The 17,835-nt window shown below is 39.6% G+C and overlaps 1 protein-coding gene across 11 annotated transcripts in view; it reads left to right on the top strand.

Annotated features, from left to right (window-relative positions):
- The window catches only part of DNAJC13 (DnaJ heat shock protein family (Hsp40) member C13), a 131,835-nt gene that overhangs the window by 69,551 nt on the left and 44,449 nt on the right, over positions 1-17,835 (top strand). For all 11 annotated transcript variants that reach the window (XR_012157482.1, XR_012157481.1, XM_073333222.1 and 8 more), the window contains 12 exons: positions 1,817-1,895; positions 2,644-2,779; positions 5,013-5,197; positions 6,001-6,075; positions 6,262-6,381; positions 8,636-8,815; positions 10,043-10,210; positions 11,172-11,285; positions 11,667-11,783; positions 12,633-12,810; positions 14,957-15,048; positions 15,941-16,040. Coding sequence is in view for 9 of the 11 variants with exons in the window: in XM_073333222.1 (XP_073189323.1) it covers positions 1,817-1,895; positions 2,644-2,779; positions 5,013-5,197; positions 6,001-6,075; positions 6,262-6,381; positions 8,636-8,815; positions 10,043-10,210; positions 11,172-11,285; positions 11,667-11,783; positions 12,633-12,810; positions 14,957-15,048; positions 15,941-16,040 (1,544 nt within the window). In the remaining 2 variants the exon portion in view is untranslated. The remainder of the gene's footprint in view (positions 1-1,816; positions 1,896-2,643; positions 2,780-5,012; positions 5,198-6,000; positions 6,076-6,261; positions 6,382-8,635; positions 8,816-10,042; positions 10,211-11,171; positions 11,286-11,666; positions 11,784-12,632; positions 12,811-14,956; positions 15,049-15,940; positions 16,041-17,835) is intronic.

The raw sequence follows: 17,835 nt of genomic DNA, 5'->3' as shown, positions 1-17,835 counted from the left end.
TACACTCCAGGTACAGCCTCCAGGTCTGACATTCCTGTTGCCAGTGGGGACCCTGCAGTCCAATTGCATAGACTCTGAAGTTAGGGCCAGTTCCTGCAAGCCTCACAGTAGCTGTTTGCACACTGAGTTCTGTCAAAGCTGTGACCTGCTTGTTTACTGTTCCCTCTTTTGGGACTACATGACTACAAGCAAGTAATATACAATCTGCAAAGGGATTTCTAAAGGCACATCCTTTACGCATAGAGAAATCGTAAGATGTACAGATCCATGCAAAAATAAGTATCCGCAAGCAAAATCCTTCCTTTCGTATCCTCACTGCTCTGAGAGCTCTTTGGGCTTTGGTCAGTCCTTCCAGCGTCCTGAGACCCTCCTCTCTTCTCCTGCCCATTCTTGCTTTCTTGTGACCCTCCTAATCAGCCTCAGACTGTCAGTGATGCCTTGCAAGGTTACCAGCTCACCTGGAAGGACTGGCTTCTGTGGGTGGTAGCTAGCTCGTAGTTCATAAGTGCTTGTATTTGAATAGGAGACCCACCAGGGTAATTAGCCTTGATTTGTTTTATTCGGCCTCTGTCAATGCCATTTGGAAATTTTCAGTCCAGGGTGGAGACAGACTACAGGGAAGGTACAGTAGTCTTGCAATGAAATGGTGCTCACAACTAAGTGGAGTTGGTAGTCTGATGTAGATAGCCTTGTTGCCAGGCTGTAACTATTTTGTCACCCCAAATTCAGCCATTGGAGAACACTTCTAAAGTGAATAGTGCTTTAATAACTGTTCTTTGTAATCTTATTCATAGCAATCACAACTAATTGAGAGTCACAGGACTTCTGTGTCTTTGGGAGGAGCTCTCATGAAGCCACGAAGCTCCTCTGTTCTTGACTCCACCCCCCCACACCCCCCCCCCCCAGCTGTACACATGGGCAGAGCTCTGCAAGAGTCTTGGAGCTGAGGACGCAGACCTGCCATTGCTATTGCACCATGCCTTCATGTCTGGCTCTATACCCATAGTAGCAGAGAGGGAGTCCTGGGGCAGTGAGAGTTGGGGAGGGGGAGGTCATGGAAGTTCTGTGGCTGGGGTCCTAGGACAGCAGGAAAGGAGGATAATTTAAAATAAAATTATTTTAGCTATTTGAACAATTGTGAGATTTTAAACTAAATTGTAATTATTTGATAGTTATGTGGTTGATCAAAATTATTCAGTGACCTAATTTTTTTAAATGCTTTGAATGTGAGAAATTATTTAAGGATTATAAACATAATTACTGAACTCGGTTATAGAAGGTTCTACTTGGGTTAGGGTGGCTGTAAAAACATTCTCACATAGAACAATCTTTGCAGCTTACAAAGAAAGGTGGTGAAAAAAATTGGAAACTTGGTACAAAGGGAGAGTGTTTGATATTTCTTGGGTGCTCACTGTTCATTTTCCAGCTCTCTCTATAGCCTTTGCATGGAAGGAAAGTATGGGGGGAAGACAGGAAATTAGGTGGGGAGAGTTCAGACAGTAACAGGAAATGGATGGTAGTTTCCACCTCGAGGGGTAAGGGCAAGTCTCCTTCTGAACAGCCAGGGAGAGATGTGCATTAAAGATTGACTTTTCAACTTGAAATTATCAACCACTTTGTAGAGGAGTTTAAAAGTCAAAAGAGAAACTAAAATGTGCTGTCTTGTTTTAAAAAATCTAAAGATTTTTGGGGGGTCTGACTCATGATTTTTGATTTCTTGAGGTTGGTAGTTTTGAATATGTAAATTTGTTCTTAATAAATTCTTATGCCAAAAGTGAATATTATCTTATTGACATTCTCTATCTGCATCTGACAGGCATGATGAGAGCAAGGTCCGAAAAGCCTACTTCAGGTTGGCACAAAAATATCACCCTGATAAGAACCCAGAAGGGAGGGTATGTACTGTACTATGATATGACTTTAGTTTACACTGAGACTTTTTTAAAATTGTGGTTTAATGGGTTTGATTTTAATGAATATTTACATCGGTAGTGTTTTCAGAGCAAGTCCATTTTCTTCCAGAATACACTTGCACAAATTCTAGAGGTCCATAGCATTTTAACTGGAATATGACACTTATCAAAAACATTTTCTTCAGGGGGACTCTGAAATAACAGTTCATCTCATTCCATCATGCCAGGAAATGGCATGCACTGCATGTCATCTTGTGGGGTTTTGAGGGATGAGGAGTTTAAATACAAAATAAAGATAATATGTAACTTCCTTTACAATAACAACTAAACCATCTGTCTGAAAAAGATTCGCTCTTACAGCCCACTTTTCCACTCACTTGATTCTGCAGTGAAGCCATAATGCTAAATTTGTAATATCACAATTTCTTCACTGATAAGACTCAGTGCAGGATTACCCCTTCACTGAAAGACTTAAAGAGAAAAACTGATCTGTGAACCAGCAAAATATTACTATAGCAGAATACGCAGTTACTATTTTTCAGAGTTTTCTCCAATGTGACACTCCCTTGGAATTTCATTTGCAATGGTATAATATAGCTAATGTCATTGTTTACCAGTTCAGAAACAAAATAGGGAAAACAGGTTGAAGCTGCAACTGAGTTTTGAGACTTAGTAAATACTCAGGTTTTGTTGGGTAACAGCTTGACGTTGTCCATATTGTTATCTGCAGGATATGTTTGAAAAAGTAAACAAAGCATATGAGTTCTTATGCACAAAATCTGCCAAAGTGGTGGATGGCCCAGATCCAGAGAATATCATCTTGATTCTGAAAGCTCAAAGCATCCTCTTCAACAGACACAAAGAAGGTGGGCATACTGACTCAGAAATATCGCTTCCACTGTATTTCTCGGAGCAGCTTTTTGAAGCTGCTTTGAGTTGTTAATGCATTAATTTTGAAGTTTTTCATGAAATAGTGAAAATACAAAAAAATTCATGAAATGTGGAAGCTTCATATTTAACATAGTATAAGTTAAATAGAAGACTTTTTCTCTAGTTTCATTTTCCTCTCTACACTATCATTAGGGGCCTACCAATATCACAGCCGTGAAAAACATGACATGGACCGTGAAATAAGCCTTTTCCCTTGAAATCTGATGTCCCCTTGTTTCTAGGTGTGCCCCAGCAAAGGGGACTCCTAGTTCTGGCTGGGCTGGGGAGGGACAGGACTTGTCCATCCTCTGTACAGCTGCTCAGGTGGAGGCGGGAGACCAGACCCATCTCCGGGTGCCTCCCCCTGCAGCAGGGCGCTTTTGGACTGTGCATCAGTCCCAGAGGTTCCTGTAACTGGAGAAGGCATGTGGACATAGATCCAATCTTCCCCTCTTCCTAAGAGCGCCCCAGAAAAGGGGACTTCTAGCTGCTAGTCCAGGCAGGGCTGGGGCAGGACAGGACTTACCCAAGAGCAGCTCTGCAGGGAAAGAGCATCTCTCCCAGCTGCAGATAGCTCCACACCCCGTCTTCCCCACTCTGTCCAGCTCTGAAGGCAGCACAGAAGTGAGGGTGGCAATCCCATGACCCCCCTACAACAGGTTTGCGACCCCCACCCACTGTGAAATTTACCAATTTTCAAATCCTGTGGCTGTGAAATTGACCATAATGGACCATGAATTTGGTAGGGCCCTGACCATAATGGACCATGAATTTGGTAGGGCCCTAACTATCATGCTTTCTTGTTGATACCCTGCCTCTAGTAAAAATCTGATAACAGGAAATATAGTAACTTCTGTGTCATATCGTGTCAGTGGTGGACCAAAACTCACTTTTCACTGTGGTGGAAACTAGTCAAATAATAATTGGGCAGTATTGTAATTGTGACTGAAAAGTCATTTTATTCAATTAACATTTTAAGGTGCTTTGAAATAGCAGGAGATGGCAACAAGGCTGAAGGTGAACATTTAGCAAGACAATTTGTTACGTGTTTGCCTGGTTTTGGAAATCACTAATGAAGAAAAGAGACTTTTTTTTATCAGTTAAATGTCTGACTCTTGCACTCAAAGGTCTCTTAACCTTCAGTCTTGCCAGAGAATGAGTTCTCCAAGAAAACTTTTTAGCGCTTACGAAATGTCACTTAAATAGTTCTAAACATAAAAGTAGTGCATGCTGCACATGTGCAGTGTGACTCTCTCGTTCTTAAATGTACTTAAGAGTCTCTGTCCTGATCTACTCTTTGCCATACTCAAGTAGTCCAAAGGGAGTTGAAAACTGACTGCATCATTCTAGTCAGGGTTCCCCCTGCTGTTGCATAGTCCCCAGGAGAGGTAGACTCTGCATGTACCAGCTCCAACACCACCCTCTTCCTCTGCAGTCCCTACCAGAGAGGAGGGATGGCTGAAGTGGTCTAATAATTCCTGACTAACAATCCTTGGAACCCTTCGCATTACCATGTATGTTAACTTAAAACACAAACATCTTAGTCGTATAAAATGCTTGCGTGCAATATGGCACGTAGTGTAGGGTACTACAGCTGTATCTCTTGACTTGTGTGGAAAAGGTCACCCATAATATTCAATTAGATGCATTAAACCAAATACTACTTTAACATATAGATTGCCTTCTTCTATAGCAAATTAAACGTTTTTGTTTAGAATTGCACTTAAGCCCATCTGAAACCCATTTAGAAGGTTTGATGCCTTATGTGAGAAGGTGATAGACTCAAGTTTCAGCTGTCATTCTGTAACATTAAATATAAAGGACTTCAGCAACCTTCCCAATTTAGTATTCCCTTACAAAAACTGACTTGATAACATTACTAGTTTAAGTTTTTTTCACTTAATTTCTTGAAGTAGGCTAGACACATACTGTGAAAGATGGCAGACTGGTTTGTGCATTACTAGAAAATCTCAAGGGCTACAGAAATAATCCTATTTGTCAGATGAGCCAACATTGTGTTCACACATAGCTTGGCTCTGAAGGAGGAGAACATTTTGTGAACGAGTAATTTAGTAATCTGAAGCAGATCATGATAAAATCCTTACACATTTAGACACTGCTAGTTAATGGCTATCAGATTTGCTACATTTCAGTTTGTTTATCCTTCAGATTTGAAGCCTTACAAATATGCAGGCTATCCCATGCTGATTAAGACCATTACACTAGAAACTTCAGATGATCTTCTGTTTTCCAAGGAATCTCCTTTGTTGCCTGCTGCTGCAGAGCTGGCTTTCCACACAGTCAATTGTTCAGCACTTAATGCAGAAGAACTGCGGAGGGAGAATGGAATAGAGGTAAACCCAAAGAAACTCATAAGCGCATCTGTTTTCACAGCTTGTTTGTTGATGGTTACTGCTTCTTGGATAATCAACTGAGGAATGGGGGGGAAGAACAAAATTGATGGTGTAGGGTTATCTGCACATTTGCCCACTTCCTTCCTGCAAGAAACATTCTCATGGTTTCTTCTGAAATGGGAGGGCTGGGGGACAGGAGGGATCTCCTTCTGGAGTAGATTAATTCATCCCTCCACAAGGTGGCTTTGAATTGATTTACATAACATTCATCTTCCAGAACAAGTTCTAGTGGCCGTTACATGGAACGGCACTGTCTGTATCGGGCTTCTGTGTTGTGCTTGTTTGATGCAAAAAAACCCCATAAAAAATAAATAGTGACTTGCTTTAAAGGGTGGGAGCCAATCATTTGAGTGTGGTTTGGTTATTCCAAATGAACACTCCTCAGTAGCACAACTGGGAGAAGAGGATGCCACTATATTAAAAATCTTCTAAAAACTTCCTTAAACTATAATGGCAGTGTGAAAAGGCTAGATATTTCCAAGGAGATAATTTTTACATGATGGATAATTCATATGAAGTACCAGTAAATCTCCCTTTATGGTTGTAAAATGAAGCCCGAACAGCGAAAGCAAAATTTGTTTCAGTGCATAGGACAGCTGTTAAACCGTAACAGGAGGTAATAGATTTACAGACCCTGAGCAGGCTTTATTGAAACAAACCTTGTAAAGCTACACTTTGACAGAAAGATACTTTCTTTAGGTTTATGATGAATTCTAACCCTTGCAGCTTTTTACTCCCTAAAGGTATTGCAAGAAGCATTTAATCGTTGTGTGGCAGTCTTGACTCGCTCCAGTAAACCAGATGACATGTCTGTACAGGTAAGCAATACAGAAATTGTAAAACGGTACTTAACAGTATGTCAGGCCATACCTTTTGTACCATTTTCTTATGAGGCTTTGTGCAGCTAATAAGTGTTTTAGAAATTTGCGTGTCCTTCTCCTGTTCAGGGGATATGCAGCACACTACATTAACTCTGTGGCTTAAGAAAGTGTTTCTGTTTGTAGGTATGTGGGCATATAAGCAAGTGTTACAGTGTGGCAGCTCAGTTTGAGGAGTGCAGAGAAAAGATCACTGAGATGCCTAATATCATCAAGGATCTCTGTAGAGTGCTATATTATGGCAAGGTAAGATCTCCTGGCTTACTACCTAAGCTGTTGTAGTTTTCTTGTTTTATATTTAAGTGTTGTAAATACAGTACTAGAAAATGAGCCACTATATGAGACTAGTTCTTAAAATAAGTTTTTTATAAAAACTGTGTGAATTTCCCAATAGTACAGATACTTGCAGTCTGTATGACACAAATATGAGGCTTGGTCCACACACAAACTTACACTGATTTAACTAAAGGTGTAACATTTTTTAACAGGTTTAATTAAATGGTGCTAATTCCTTGTGTAGATTCTTATATACATTTAGCTTGCACCTGTAAGTTTTATATCTAGCTTATATTGCTTTTTTAACCTTTAAATTCTGTCTGTAAATTACAAGATGCAAGCTATACCCTGGTTTAAACAGCTCAGATCATCCACAGTGGGTTTTGCATTAGTTTAATCAAGTTGGTTTAAAAACCAGTGCAACTTGTGTGGAGACAAATCCATAAATTCTGACTCAAAGTATTTCCACTTAAATTTAAATCCTAGTTTTAGGGAAGTACAAGAACAATCTACCAATTACAGTAGATGAAAATGCTACCTGTCAGAATATTTCTCAGATTGGTGACAAAGGCCACCACCCTGGCTTACCTTCCACATTGGGCCAGATTCTGTTCTGTTTCACAACTCTAAAAACCAGTAACTCCAGGGGGTTTAATGGTATTACTCTGAACTTTAAAGTTTAAAAAGCAGAATTTCACCACTAACTACTCATTGAATTAGCTAGGCAGAATAACTGTCTTTATTTTTACTCTAATATCTATTTTTACTTCTATAAGTAGAAAAAAAAATCTCAAGTTTAAATTCCTTTGGCTGGTGATTTAAAATAGCATTGCTGCACTAGGAAGACAGTGGCACAGCAGATATAAGGAACAAAATCTAAAGATCTGGCTTAAAACATAAAAAGAGAATGCAATGGTAAACCTTCAAAAACTAGCTAAGGAAATTTAAAGCTGGTGTAATTTCTTGAGGTTACTTCTACCTTATTTTGAATATTGAAAAGAAACATAATCAGCTGAGAATGTAGTAAAAGTATTTTGAGTGACATCTGTTTGAAAGTTCTTCAAAACGCAGTAGAACTTAAATTTTACTTTCCATTAAGTAGTTCTTTGCAATACTTAGTGCAGTCTATCAATTAAGAACTTCATGTGAAGTGCTTGAGATAGTCAACTATTAGACTGCTCCTACAGAACATCACTGTAGAAGTAAATGTATATAACTATTGAGTAATCCATTCAAAGACATGGCTCTTCAAAATTTGATTTCTATAAACAAAGTATAGAATAAGTTCTTCAAAATGTAATACTGATCAACAAATACGTCCATGCTGAGCGGTGTGGAAGAATTGCAGACTGGAGTCTATTAAAGCAATTTGTATCAGAAGTAGTCCATCTTGATTGCACCATGTGAGGGAAAGCAGGATATTAAATCCCAGAAGTCTGACTCCGCTATGTTTTTGCTTCTGAATACAGTGAAACCTTTAACTGAGTTTTGGTTAACCAGGGTTTTGATAATCATTTGAAGGTCACATGTGAAGCTGAGAGGTAACCAGAATATCCATTCTGCTGAAAACTTTTTCACAATGTTTTTGTTCTGAACTGGAACAAAAAGTCAAAAATGAAAAATGAAAAAATTTTCCACAGAACAGTTGCCCGACTGGCTCCTTGCCTCCCTAGCACCCACACAGACAGCTCACCAGCTGGTAGGGAGCAGAGGCTCTCTTTGACATCAGTCGCTCCAGCTGCTGGCCAGCTGCACAGGAGACTGGGGTCTGGAGAGGCACTGCTCCCCAGCAGCTGGGCAGGAAGGCTGCAGAGGATCTTGGGAGCTGGCTGGCCTAACCAAGCAGGCAGACAGTCCAACTGCCTGGCTTCCATTAAATCAGGATTTTCTGACAGAAAACTGTTCTGTTGGAAAAATTTTGAACCAGCTCTAGCCATGTGTCCCCTGAAGCTTTATGTAGATGCTTATGCTGAAGTCTTGAGCACTATAAGCCTTTTTTTCTCCCCCCACAGACTTCAGATTTCATCAGTTTATGCAGATCCTTAGTATCTCGCTCATTATATTTAGGTACAAGATTCAAAATCTTAAACACGAAATTTCTCTAAAACCAAAACATTGTTCCTGTTGACGAGTTTGCTGGTGTGCTATTTAACTTTTTCCTTTTAGGTTAAAATTTTCCTCAGTCACCAAAAATACTGAATGTCAATTCTCCTTCATTCCTCAGAACATTCCGCGAGTGGCTTCCTTGGGAGTGGAATGTGTCAGTTCATTTGCTGTTGATTACTGGCTACAAACACATTTGTTTCAAGCTGGAATTTTGTGGTATTTGCTCGGTTACCTCTTTAACTATGATTATACGCTAGAAGAGAGTGGCATTCAGAAGAGTGAAGATTCTAATCAGCAGGTAATATTTCTGAGCAACTTACACTTGACTCTATTTCAGACTTTAAGATGGATGTTGGTTACCATCCATCTTAAAGATTTGAACTCTGTTAGGCTTGAAAAATACATTTCCCCAAATTACATGGCTTTGAGTTTAAAAATTACTTGCATCTAATCTGGAACCATAGATACTAAAATGCTTTAACTGTAACCATATGATAAATGTATGGTGTCATACAGGGCAGAGTTAATATGGTTTGGGTGCACTAAATGTGCACTTCCAGATTCTTATGGTTATGCTTACAATATTCTAACGTGTTAACTCTGAATTTTCTAGCTTACAGTACTTTGGTTTTGGGATAATTAGGGCATCCCTGTAACGTATATTACAATAAATTATTGATGGGTACAGTTAATGTTTAATTCATGTTAATGTAATTTTTTTATGGGAGTAGATAAAATGATAGGCCATAAACATTATTATCCAAATATAGCATATAGTAGATTTTCCTAGTAGAAGAATAAGCAGGAAAGTACTAGCTGCAGATAGTCCAGAACTGAAGAAGTAGCTGGTTAGTTGTCAGAAACACTAATTTTATCTAAAAAAACTCTTAGATTTATATTAGCACCCTAACAGGTTCCTCCTTAGCAGAAATGTATAACTTCAACTGGTTGTAAAACCCGTGGGTCGGAATCAGTTATTCAAAACTGCTGCATATCTCTCTTGGATCAGCTCAATGAGGAGCCTTGCCAGGATGCAAAAACTACCATCTTTTAGTGCACTGTTGAATCATTATACAAACATTTAAATATCTCAGAAATACGTCTTTGTTCTAGAAATTGCCATTCTTTGGTCAAATATCCCATTAAATTGTGAACTAAGAAATTTTCATGTCTGTTTAAAGCCCCAAATTCATCTAGTTTTCTTCATGGGCTTTACACAGGTAGATGCAGACAAACTATATTGGTGTTACATGTCAAAAACTGTTGGTGTTCTGCAACACCTAGTGCTGTGCCCAGATGTATGCATATTTCTGTCTGTCAAGGTTGGTGCATAAACAAGAAGTAAACTAAAGGGAACTGAATTTGCTTATGATCATGCAAGGCATAAAAAAAGCATTGGACAACTATTTTCAAGAGGTGGTTTTTAAAAAGGTAGTTGATATTTCTCTTTAGCTTGCTTCAGGTTTCTGTTCAAGATTAATAATAGGATTGACCTTTTTAAAATTTATGTATTTTTCATTTACAGGAAGTAGCCAATGGTCTCGCCAAACTCAGTCTTCTTGCTTTGAGTCGTCTTGGAGGGTATTTGTCTGAAGAACGAGTTACACCGGAAAATCCAGCAATAAGGAAAAGCTTGGCTGGAATGCTGACACCATATGTTGCAAGGAAACTTGCTGTGGCTGCTCCTACTGAGGTACAAGAATGTCTAAGGCAACCAAAGTATTGACATTATGTAAAACAACCTACAAGAAATGATTGTTTATTAAAAACTTACTTGTTAGCCACAGTAACAAATAAACCAGAGCAGCCTGAATACTGAGAAATGAAGTGCAATTTGATAACCATTTCCCAGTTAAATGACTAAAATAACTAGTGATCTTTAGAACAGAACTCTTGATTTTTGTGAATGTTTTTAGAACAGTACCTAGGTAACAGTGACTATCTAGTCAATTTTTTTAATCTTAATAAAAATTTAAGTCTTGAATTGACCAACGATGCAGGTGAACACCCTTACCCCAAAATGTGTGACAGGTACAGCGCTTTGCAACACAAAGATGGGAACAGAAAGTGAATTCGGGGGTTGCAGGTACCAAGGTTTGGGGTAGACAGCATGGTGTTGGGAAACAAAAGTCAATGCAAGGATAGAATTAAAAGACTATAGTGTTTAAAAGAAGGGAGCAACAACGTACAGAAGGATAAGAGCAGCAGAAAAGTTGGAGGTTAGTAAAATTATGAGAGTAAATTATGGGGTGGGTGGGAGCATGGGAGTGAACAGGAGATGAGTTTGTAGTTAGAGGTAAGTGACAGCAAACAATGTTCTATTTAAAAAAAAAAATTAGTGACCAATATGAGTGTGAAGTAATACTTCTTTTGTGGAGCATTCCATCTGGCTCTTCTCCCTTTCTTCCTCCCCTCCCCCGCCCCCCCCAAAAAAATCGTATCTGGAAAATTTGGCCTTAAGCCTACTCCTGAAAGCCAAGATCTAGCCAGTGGGCCACATAATCTGAACCAGATCTTCACAAAGGCCATAGTTTGTTTGTTTTTTTCCCCCATATGATCTCTTCTCTTGGAACAGTGTTAAAACTCCGAATGTGCTTTTTGTATAGAATTGTTAAACCCACTTATTTACCTAAACTCTTGATTCTGTCTCCTAGATTCTGAAGATGCTCAACAGCAACACAGAGAGCCCCTATTTGATCTGGAACAATGGGACAAGAGCTGAACTTCTTGAATTCCTGGAATCTGAACAAGAAAGCATGATAAAAAGAGTGAGACACTCCTAAACATTTTTATGATGGAGCCTTTTTCTAGGTTGCCTTAAATGATCTGGTATCCTCACATTATAGGAAGCTTTTTTTAAAGCTCAGGAAAAATGGGCTCATGCAGTTTTAATTATCCAACCACCAAGAGAAACCTTACACTGGCCAACTTCTCAGATATTTTTGTTCTCGCTGCTTTATTCTACAAACTTAAAACATATTTCTACGAAGTCTTGTGCTGTTGCTTTTGCCTTGTCTGTGTTTTGGTTTGGAAATAATGGAGTCACAGCAGTTAACTCTTTTCCATACCTCTATTTAAAAAAAAAAAATTCTGTATATGGTGGGTCATTTTGTAAATATATTTAACAAAGCATTTTTTTTTTCTTGAAGGGTGATTGTGACAAAAGCTATGGATCTGAATTTGTCTTCAGTGACCATGCAAAAGAACTTATTGTGGGAGAGATTTTTGTTAGAGTTTACAATGAAGTCCCTACTTTTCAGCTAGAGGTGAGATTGTTAATTTTGCTGTTTGTGAAGAAACCTAAAGCTGGTCTTTCAAATGGTACTTATTTTGAATTGAAACCAAACTGCCATTTCAAATAGCATTCTGAAGGGCATCAAGAGTTAACACTCCCAGGAAGTTTTATACAAAAGCTTCAGCAGTCTTATTAGAAATATGCATCTAAAGCTGGGGCATCTGCAGCTCCTGTTAACTTCTCAGGGTATCTCAACATCACAGTGTAGACTATGATCTTAGGCATTTCCATTTGCTTAGGATATATCTTCTTGTTTTATCTCCCAGTTAAACAGGAGAGATAAGAATCCAAATTGAAATTCTCACTGGCAAAGAAAAGCATGGATTTGGTCAGAATTTGTGTCCCAGGCATTTTGACACAATTTTAAATGGCTAAATACTTCCCTAGAATGGCTTGAGTATTCCACATTCTTCTATCTTAAGCTATTAGTTTTATGCTTTCTCAACAAAGATGGAGATGCTTGGTCACATCTTCAAACTCTTAACGGATTTTATCTGTAGTTAAACTGTAGTACTGTCATGTCAGAAGAGGGGAAAATGGGCATTACAATAAAAGACTGGTGTGAATATATAATAATTGTCCACTGAGGGTCAGAACCTTTTGGTAAATAGGAAAGGAATCCTAGCTAGAGTATGATTGGTGAAAGGGGAGGTTCTGGTATGGAAAAGCTGAGAATCACCGCTTTACTGAATTTGGAAATGGCTTTTGAGCTTGCTGTACAATGCAGTTCCATACTTCTAGTGCAGAATGCTTTGTATATGTTTTTGAAAAACATATAAAGATTCTTATGTACACTTACTGATCTCTTCGTTATTTCAAGTTTCCAAAAGCATTTGCTGCAAGCCTTTTGGATTACATTGGCTCACAGGCACAGTACCTTCACACGTTAATGGCTATCACACAGACTGGGAAAGTAGAGTCTGATCAACATGGAGACCGGTTACGGAGGGTTGAAATGGCATTGGAGGCGCTGAGAAATGTTATAAAACACAACCCAGGTAAACTTAAACATGTTGAATTGATCAATAAGCAGCACTTTGCAAATGACCTCATTATAGATTTATTTTAGATATATGAATCTAGCACTAAACCTGTGCATGTTGCCAAGCTGTAGAGGTTCATGCTGCTGGCTAGCCAGTTGTCTTAAAAGTAGTATTTCTGGAATACTTTTTAAAGACCTTTAAATAGTTTAACAGCAACATTGGTAGAATGCTTTGCTTTTCTTTGCTTGGAAAATAGTGAATTTCACTGAGAAGGTGTTTTGTTTTTCCCTTTTCTTGCTGTTGGTACATCAGTCTCACAGAAATCTTCTTCACCGCTTCTCCAAGGAGAGCAGTGTTTTTGCCAACTGAGTAAAGTCTCTTCATGCAAAGTGTTTTGTTTTTTTTTAGTCACCTATGGTAAAAGGGAGTGTGAGAACACTTTGTGCCTAGCATAGTGAAATATCAGGATCATTTTGCAGAGCTATTGTACAGTGTTCAAAGGCTTGTTGAAAACCAAGCCACTTAAAAAAGAAAACAACAAAAAACAAAAAACCTGTCCTAGCATAACTCTGTTTAAAGGATGGAACCTCAGGGATGGTAGAAAATGTTTTAGTATTTTGAGGGAAGATGCTTTTCAAACACACTGGATTGCTAAATTTTTAATTTAGTTTTATGGAAACTATTACTAGAGGAAAACTTATTAGAAATTCTTAATTCATGTCTTTGAACGTGTAATAATACTACAACACTGAAATGTTCTTGGCGTGGTGGGGGTGCAGCCTAGACCTATTCAGAAGTAGAGAAAAATGACTGCTTTTATTAACAAAGTTCTGTCCGTGGAATAGGCTATTTTGAAGGGGCCAAAGAGGGGATGGGGGAGTTTCGGTGAACTACTAGATATTATGTTCTGTGTAATCAAGCTGAACTTTCATTTAAAGGTTGTGTGGTGGGGTTTTTTAAATCTTTCCAGAACAACCTGGGTTCTAATCCAGTTCTCTGGCAACTGCAGACTAAAACTGAAGATAAAAATTAGTGTCTAAAGTGAAACTGTTTCCCTGTGTTCCTTCAAAGGGGGGTTACAGTCAATGCTAACTTTTTTGGAAGCTTTTTTGCTAAAGGAATTTAAAAATACTTATTTAAAAATACTTATTTAAAAGTATCTGTTTAAAAACAAAGGGGATTTTTTCAGCTACTCTGATGCTGACTTTAAGGGCCTTTTCTTTAAGGAAGAGTGGGGCGGTCCCAAAACTGAAGAGCTGTCAAATGCACAAAATAAACAGGAAAAATCCAGGAAACTACTACTTTCAGTTACTTGTAATGTATGAGATTACTGTAACTGTGGAAGCAGAAATGTGACTATAATTGGTATTTTGTTAGTATATATATATATATACTTATATATACTAATATAATTGTAGGGTTGGTAATGTCCCTACAAGTAGTGAAAGCTCACTTTGGCAAAGATTAGACCCAAGTCTAAAGTTTAATTCTTAAAACACTGAAGGTCGGCATGTTAGCAGTTCTGCAGTTGACAGGCAGCAGGTTCTTGCAGAGAAGACAGTGGGGTAGGATTGGCATGAAAGTGTTTGTTTGAAATAGAGACTGAACATTAGTGTTAAATGTATATTAACTCTATAGAAGTGGACTAACTTTGTAACAGCAAAAGAGAGAAAGTAGCTAAATGTCTGTCTGGAAAACCATTTGAACTAGATAGTTGAACTGTAGACCCTAAATGTATTTGATTTTAACTGAATTATCGTGTTTGACAGGTGCTCGCCAGTTCCTGCAACCTTGAAACTATACACCCTATTTTTTTATCTACTCAGTACTTGGTTTTCCAATAGTGCCATTAATGACTAATGGGGGAAAACCTATACTGATCCCCCTTCTTTGATATAGCTATTTTTCATGTTGGCTTGGTGCTTTCACAGTTGGACTTGCAGGCAGCTTTTCAAATATTTTATGCATAGTTAGTTAGTTGTATTGCAGTAGCTGCGAGTCCTAGTTAGGGAACAGGACCCCATTTTACAAACACAAAGATGGCCTGTGCTCCAGAGAGCTTGGTCTTTTTAAAGTAATTCATACTGTGTGTAACATTGATTGGGCAGCTCTTCATTAAGTGTTCTTTCCAATGGTAAAATAACTTATTCCTCCTTTATAGGTTCTGAGTGTGAATGCATAGGTCACTTTAAGCTGATATTCTCCCTTCTGCGTGTCCATGGAGCTGGTCACGTGCAGCAGTTGGCTTTAGAGGTAAAAACATTGCTTAAGCAATATTTTTGTGTATCTAGCCCACAGTACCTAATCACATGGATGCTGAATGTAGCTTGTTGCATAGATGAGCCAGGTACACCTGGCTAGGTTAAGAAATTGCATTTTTTAATTTGTTAAAATCTGTCAAATATCCGTCATAACTTGCTCCTATTTAAAATCTAGACCTCATTCCAAGCTTACCGTTTTAGACAGTAATTCCTGAACATTGCATGCACATTTTAATACTGACTGTTTTGGGATATACTAGAAAAAATTATCAGTTTCTAACATTTGTTTAGCAAACAACTCGACCAAATAGCTCTTGAATCTGTTTTCTCAGTGGTTTTAGCACTCTTATATTTATATTATATTAATATTTAATAAAAAAAAAATTAAGGCTAGCTTAACAGTAGCCAAAAACTTTAACATATGTATTTTTAGGAATTAACACCTTCATTGTACATGTCCTGTAAAATTTCAACATTGGGTTTTGAATCTAGGTTTATTGCACCCACTGGAGGCTGTACTGTGCTACAGTAATGCTTAGAAGTCCTGACTGAGACTGGGGGATTGGGGTGTCCCATTGGGTGCTAGGTGTTGTGCATACACATAGTAGGATAGTCCCTACCTTGAAGAGTGAGCTAAATACTCTTGACAAAGTACGGGAAGGGAAACTGGTACAGAAGCAAAGTTCTTTGCCCAAGGTCATACAGCAGGTCAGTTGCAGAGCTATAATTCGTGAGTCCTAATCCAGTGCCCCATTGACTGGACCATGCTGCTTCAAGAGAATTTGAATACAATATTGCATTTCTTCGCCAAAAGTGGCTTAAATGTATAATTTGCCAAGAAACTTACTTTTTTTCTAATGATTCATGCTTTTCATGTTTTACAGGTGGTGAACATAGTGACTTGTAACCAGGAATGTGTTAACAATATTGCCGAGGCAATGGTTCTTTCCAATTTGCTGGCCCTCCTGCATTCCCTGCCTTCAAGTATGTACTATGCAGTTGCTTGTAGAAAGTTTTGTATAAAAGCCAAACTTGACAAACTTGTGAAAAGTTAGTGATTTGGAATGCAACTAGCTGAACTTGTAACCTGATCCTGAGAGTATCCTTCGGGTATGTCTACACTACGGAATAAGGTCGAACTTATAGAAGTCGTTTTTTTAGAAATCGGTTTTATATATTCGAGTGTGTGTGTGCCCACAGAAAATGCTCTAAGTGCATTAACTCGGCAGAGTGCTTCCACAGTACCGAGGCTAGAGTCGACTTCCGGAGCGTTGCACTGTGGATAGCTATCCCACAGTTCCCTCAGTCTCCGTTGTCCATTGGAATTCTGGGTTGAGATCCCAATGCCTGATGGGGTTAAAACATTGTCGCGCGTGGTTCTGGGTACATATCGTTAGGCCCCCCGTTCCCTCCCTCCATGAAAGCAAGGGCAGACAATCGTTTCGCGCCTTTTTTCCTGAGTTACCTGTGCAGACGCCATACCACGGCAAGCATGGAGCCCGCTCAGGTAGCCGTCACCGTATGTCTCCTGGGTGCTGGCAGACACGGTATGGCTTTGCTACACAGTAGCAGCAACCCATTGCCTTCTGGCAGCAGACGGTACAATACGACTAGTAGCTATCATCGTCATGTCCGAGGTGCTCCTGGCCACGTCGGCTGGGAGCGCCTGGGCAGACATGGGCGCAGGGACTAAATTTGGAGCGACTTGACCAGATCATTGTTTTTAGTCCTGCAGTCAGTCCTATTATGGTGAGCAGGCAGGCAATATGGATTGCTAGCAGTCGTATTGTACCATCTTCTGCCGAGCAGCCATGAGATGTGGATGGCATGCAGTCCTTCTGCACCGTCTGCTGCTAGCCAAAGATGTAAAAGATAGATGGAGTAGATCAAAACAAGAAATAGACCAGATTTGTTTTGTACTCATTTGCTTCCCCCCCTCCCCTGTCTATGGGACTCATTCCTCTAGGTCACACTGCAGTCACTCACAGAGAAGGTGCAGCGAGGTAAATCTAGCCATGTATCAATCAGAGGCCAGGCTAACCACCTTGTTCCAATAAGGACAATAACTTAGGTGCACCATTTCTTATTGGAACCCTCAGTGAAGTCCTGCCTGAAATACTTCTTGATGTAAAGCCACCCCCTTGGTTGATTTTAGCTCCCTGAAGCCAACCCTGTAAGCGGTGTCGTCAGTCGCCCCTCCCTGCGTCAGAGCAACAGCAAACAATCGTTCCACGCCTTTTTTCTGTGCGGACGCCATACCAAGGCAAGCATGGAGGCGACTAAGCTCACTTTGGCAATTAGGAGCACATTAAACACCACACGCATTATCCAGCAGTATATGCAGCACCAGAACCTGGCAAAGTGATACCGGGCAAGGAGGCGACGTCAGCGCGGTCACATGAGTGATCAGGACATGGACACAGATTTCTCTGAAAGCATGGGCCCTGCCAATGCATGCATCATGGTGCTAATGGGGCAGGTTCATGCTGTGGAACGCCGATTCTGGGCTCGGGAAACAAGCATAGTGTTGCAGGTCTGGGACGATTCCCAGTGGCTGCAAAACTTCCGCATGCGTAAGGGCACTTTCATGGAACTTTGTGACTTGCTTTCCCCTGCCCTGAAGCGCATGAATACCAAGATGAGAGCAGCCCTCACAGTTGAGAAGCGAGTGGCGATAGCCCTGTAGAAGCTTGCAACGCCAGACAGCTACCGGTCAGTTGGGAATCAATTTGGAGTGGGCAAATCTACTGTTGGGGTGCTGTGATGCAAGTAGCCCACG

Source organism: Lepidochelys kempii, chromosome 2 (assembly GCF_965140265.1).
Source record: "Lepidochelys kempii isolate rLepKem1 chromosome 2, rLepKem1.hap2, whole genome shotgun sequence".
NCBI classification, from domain to species: domain Eukaryota; kingdom Metazoa; phylum Chordata; order Testudines; family Cheloniidae; genus Lepidochelys; species Lepidochelys kempii.
The sequence above is the reverse complement of the archived record's forward strand: the minus strand, read 5'-3'. Positions and strand labels throughout refer to the sequence as shown.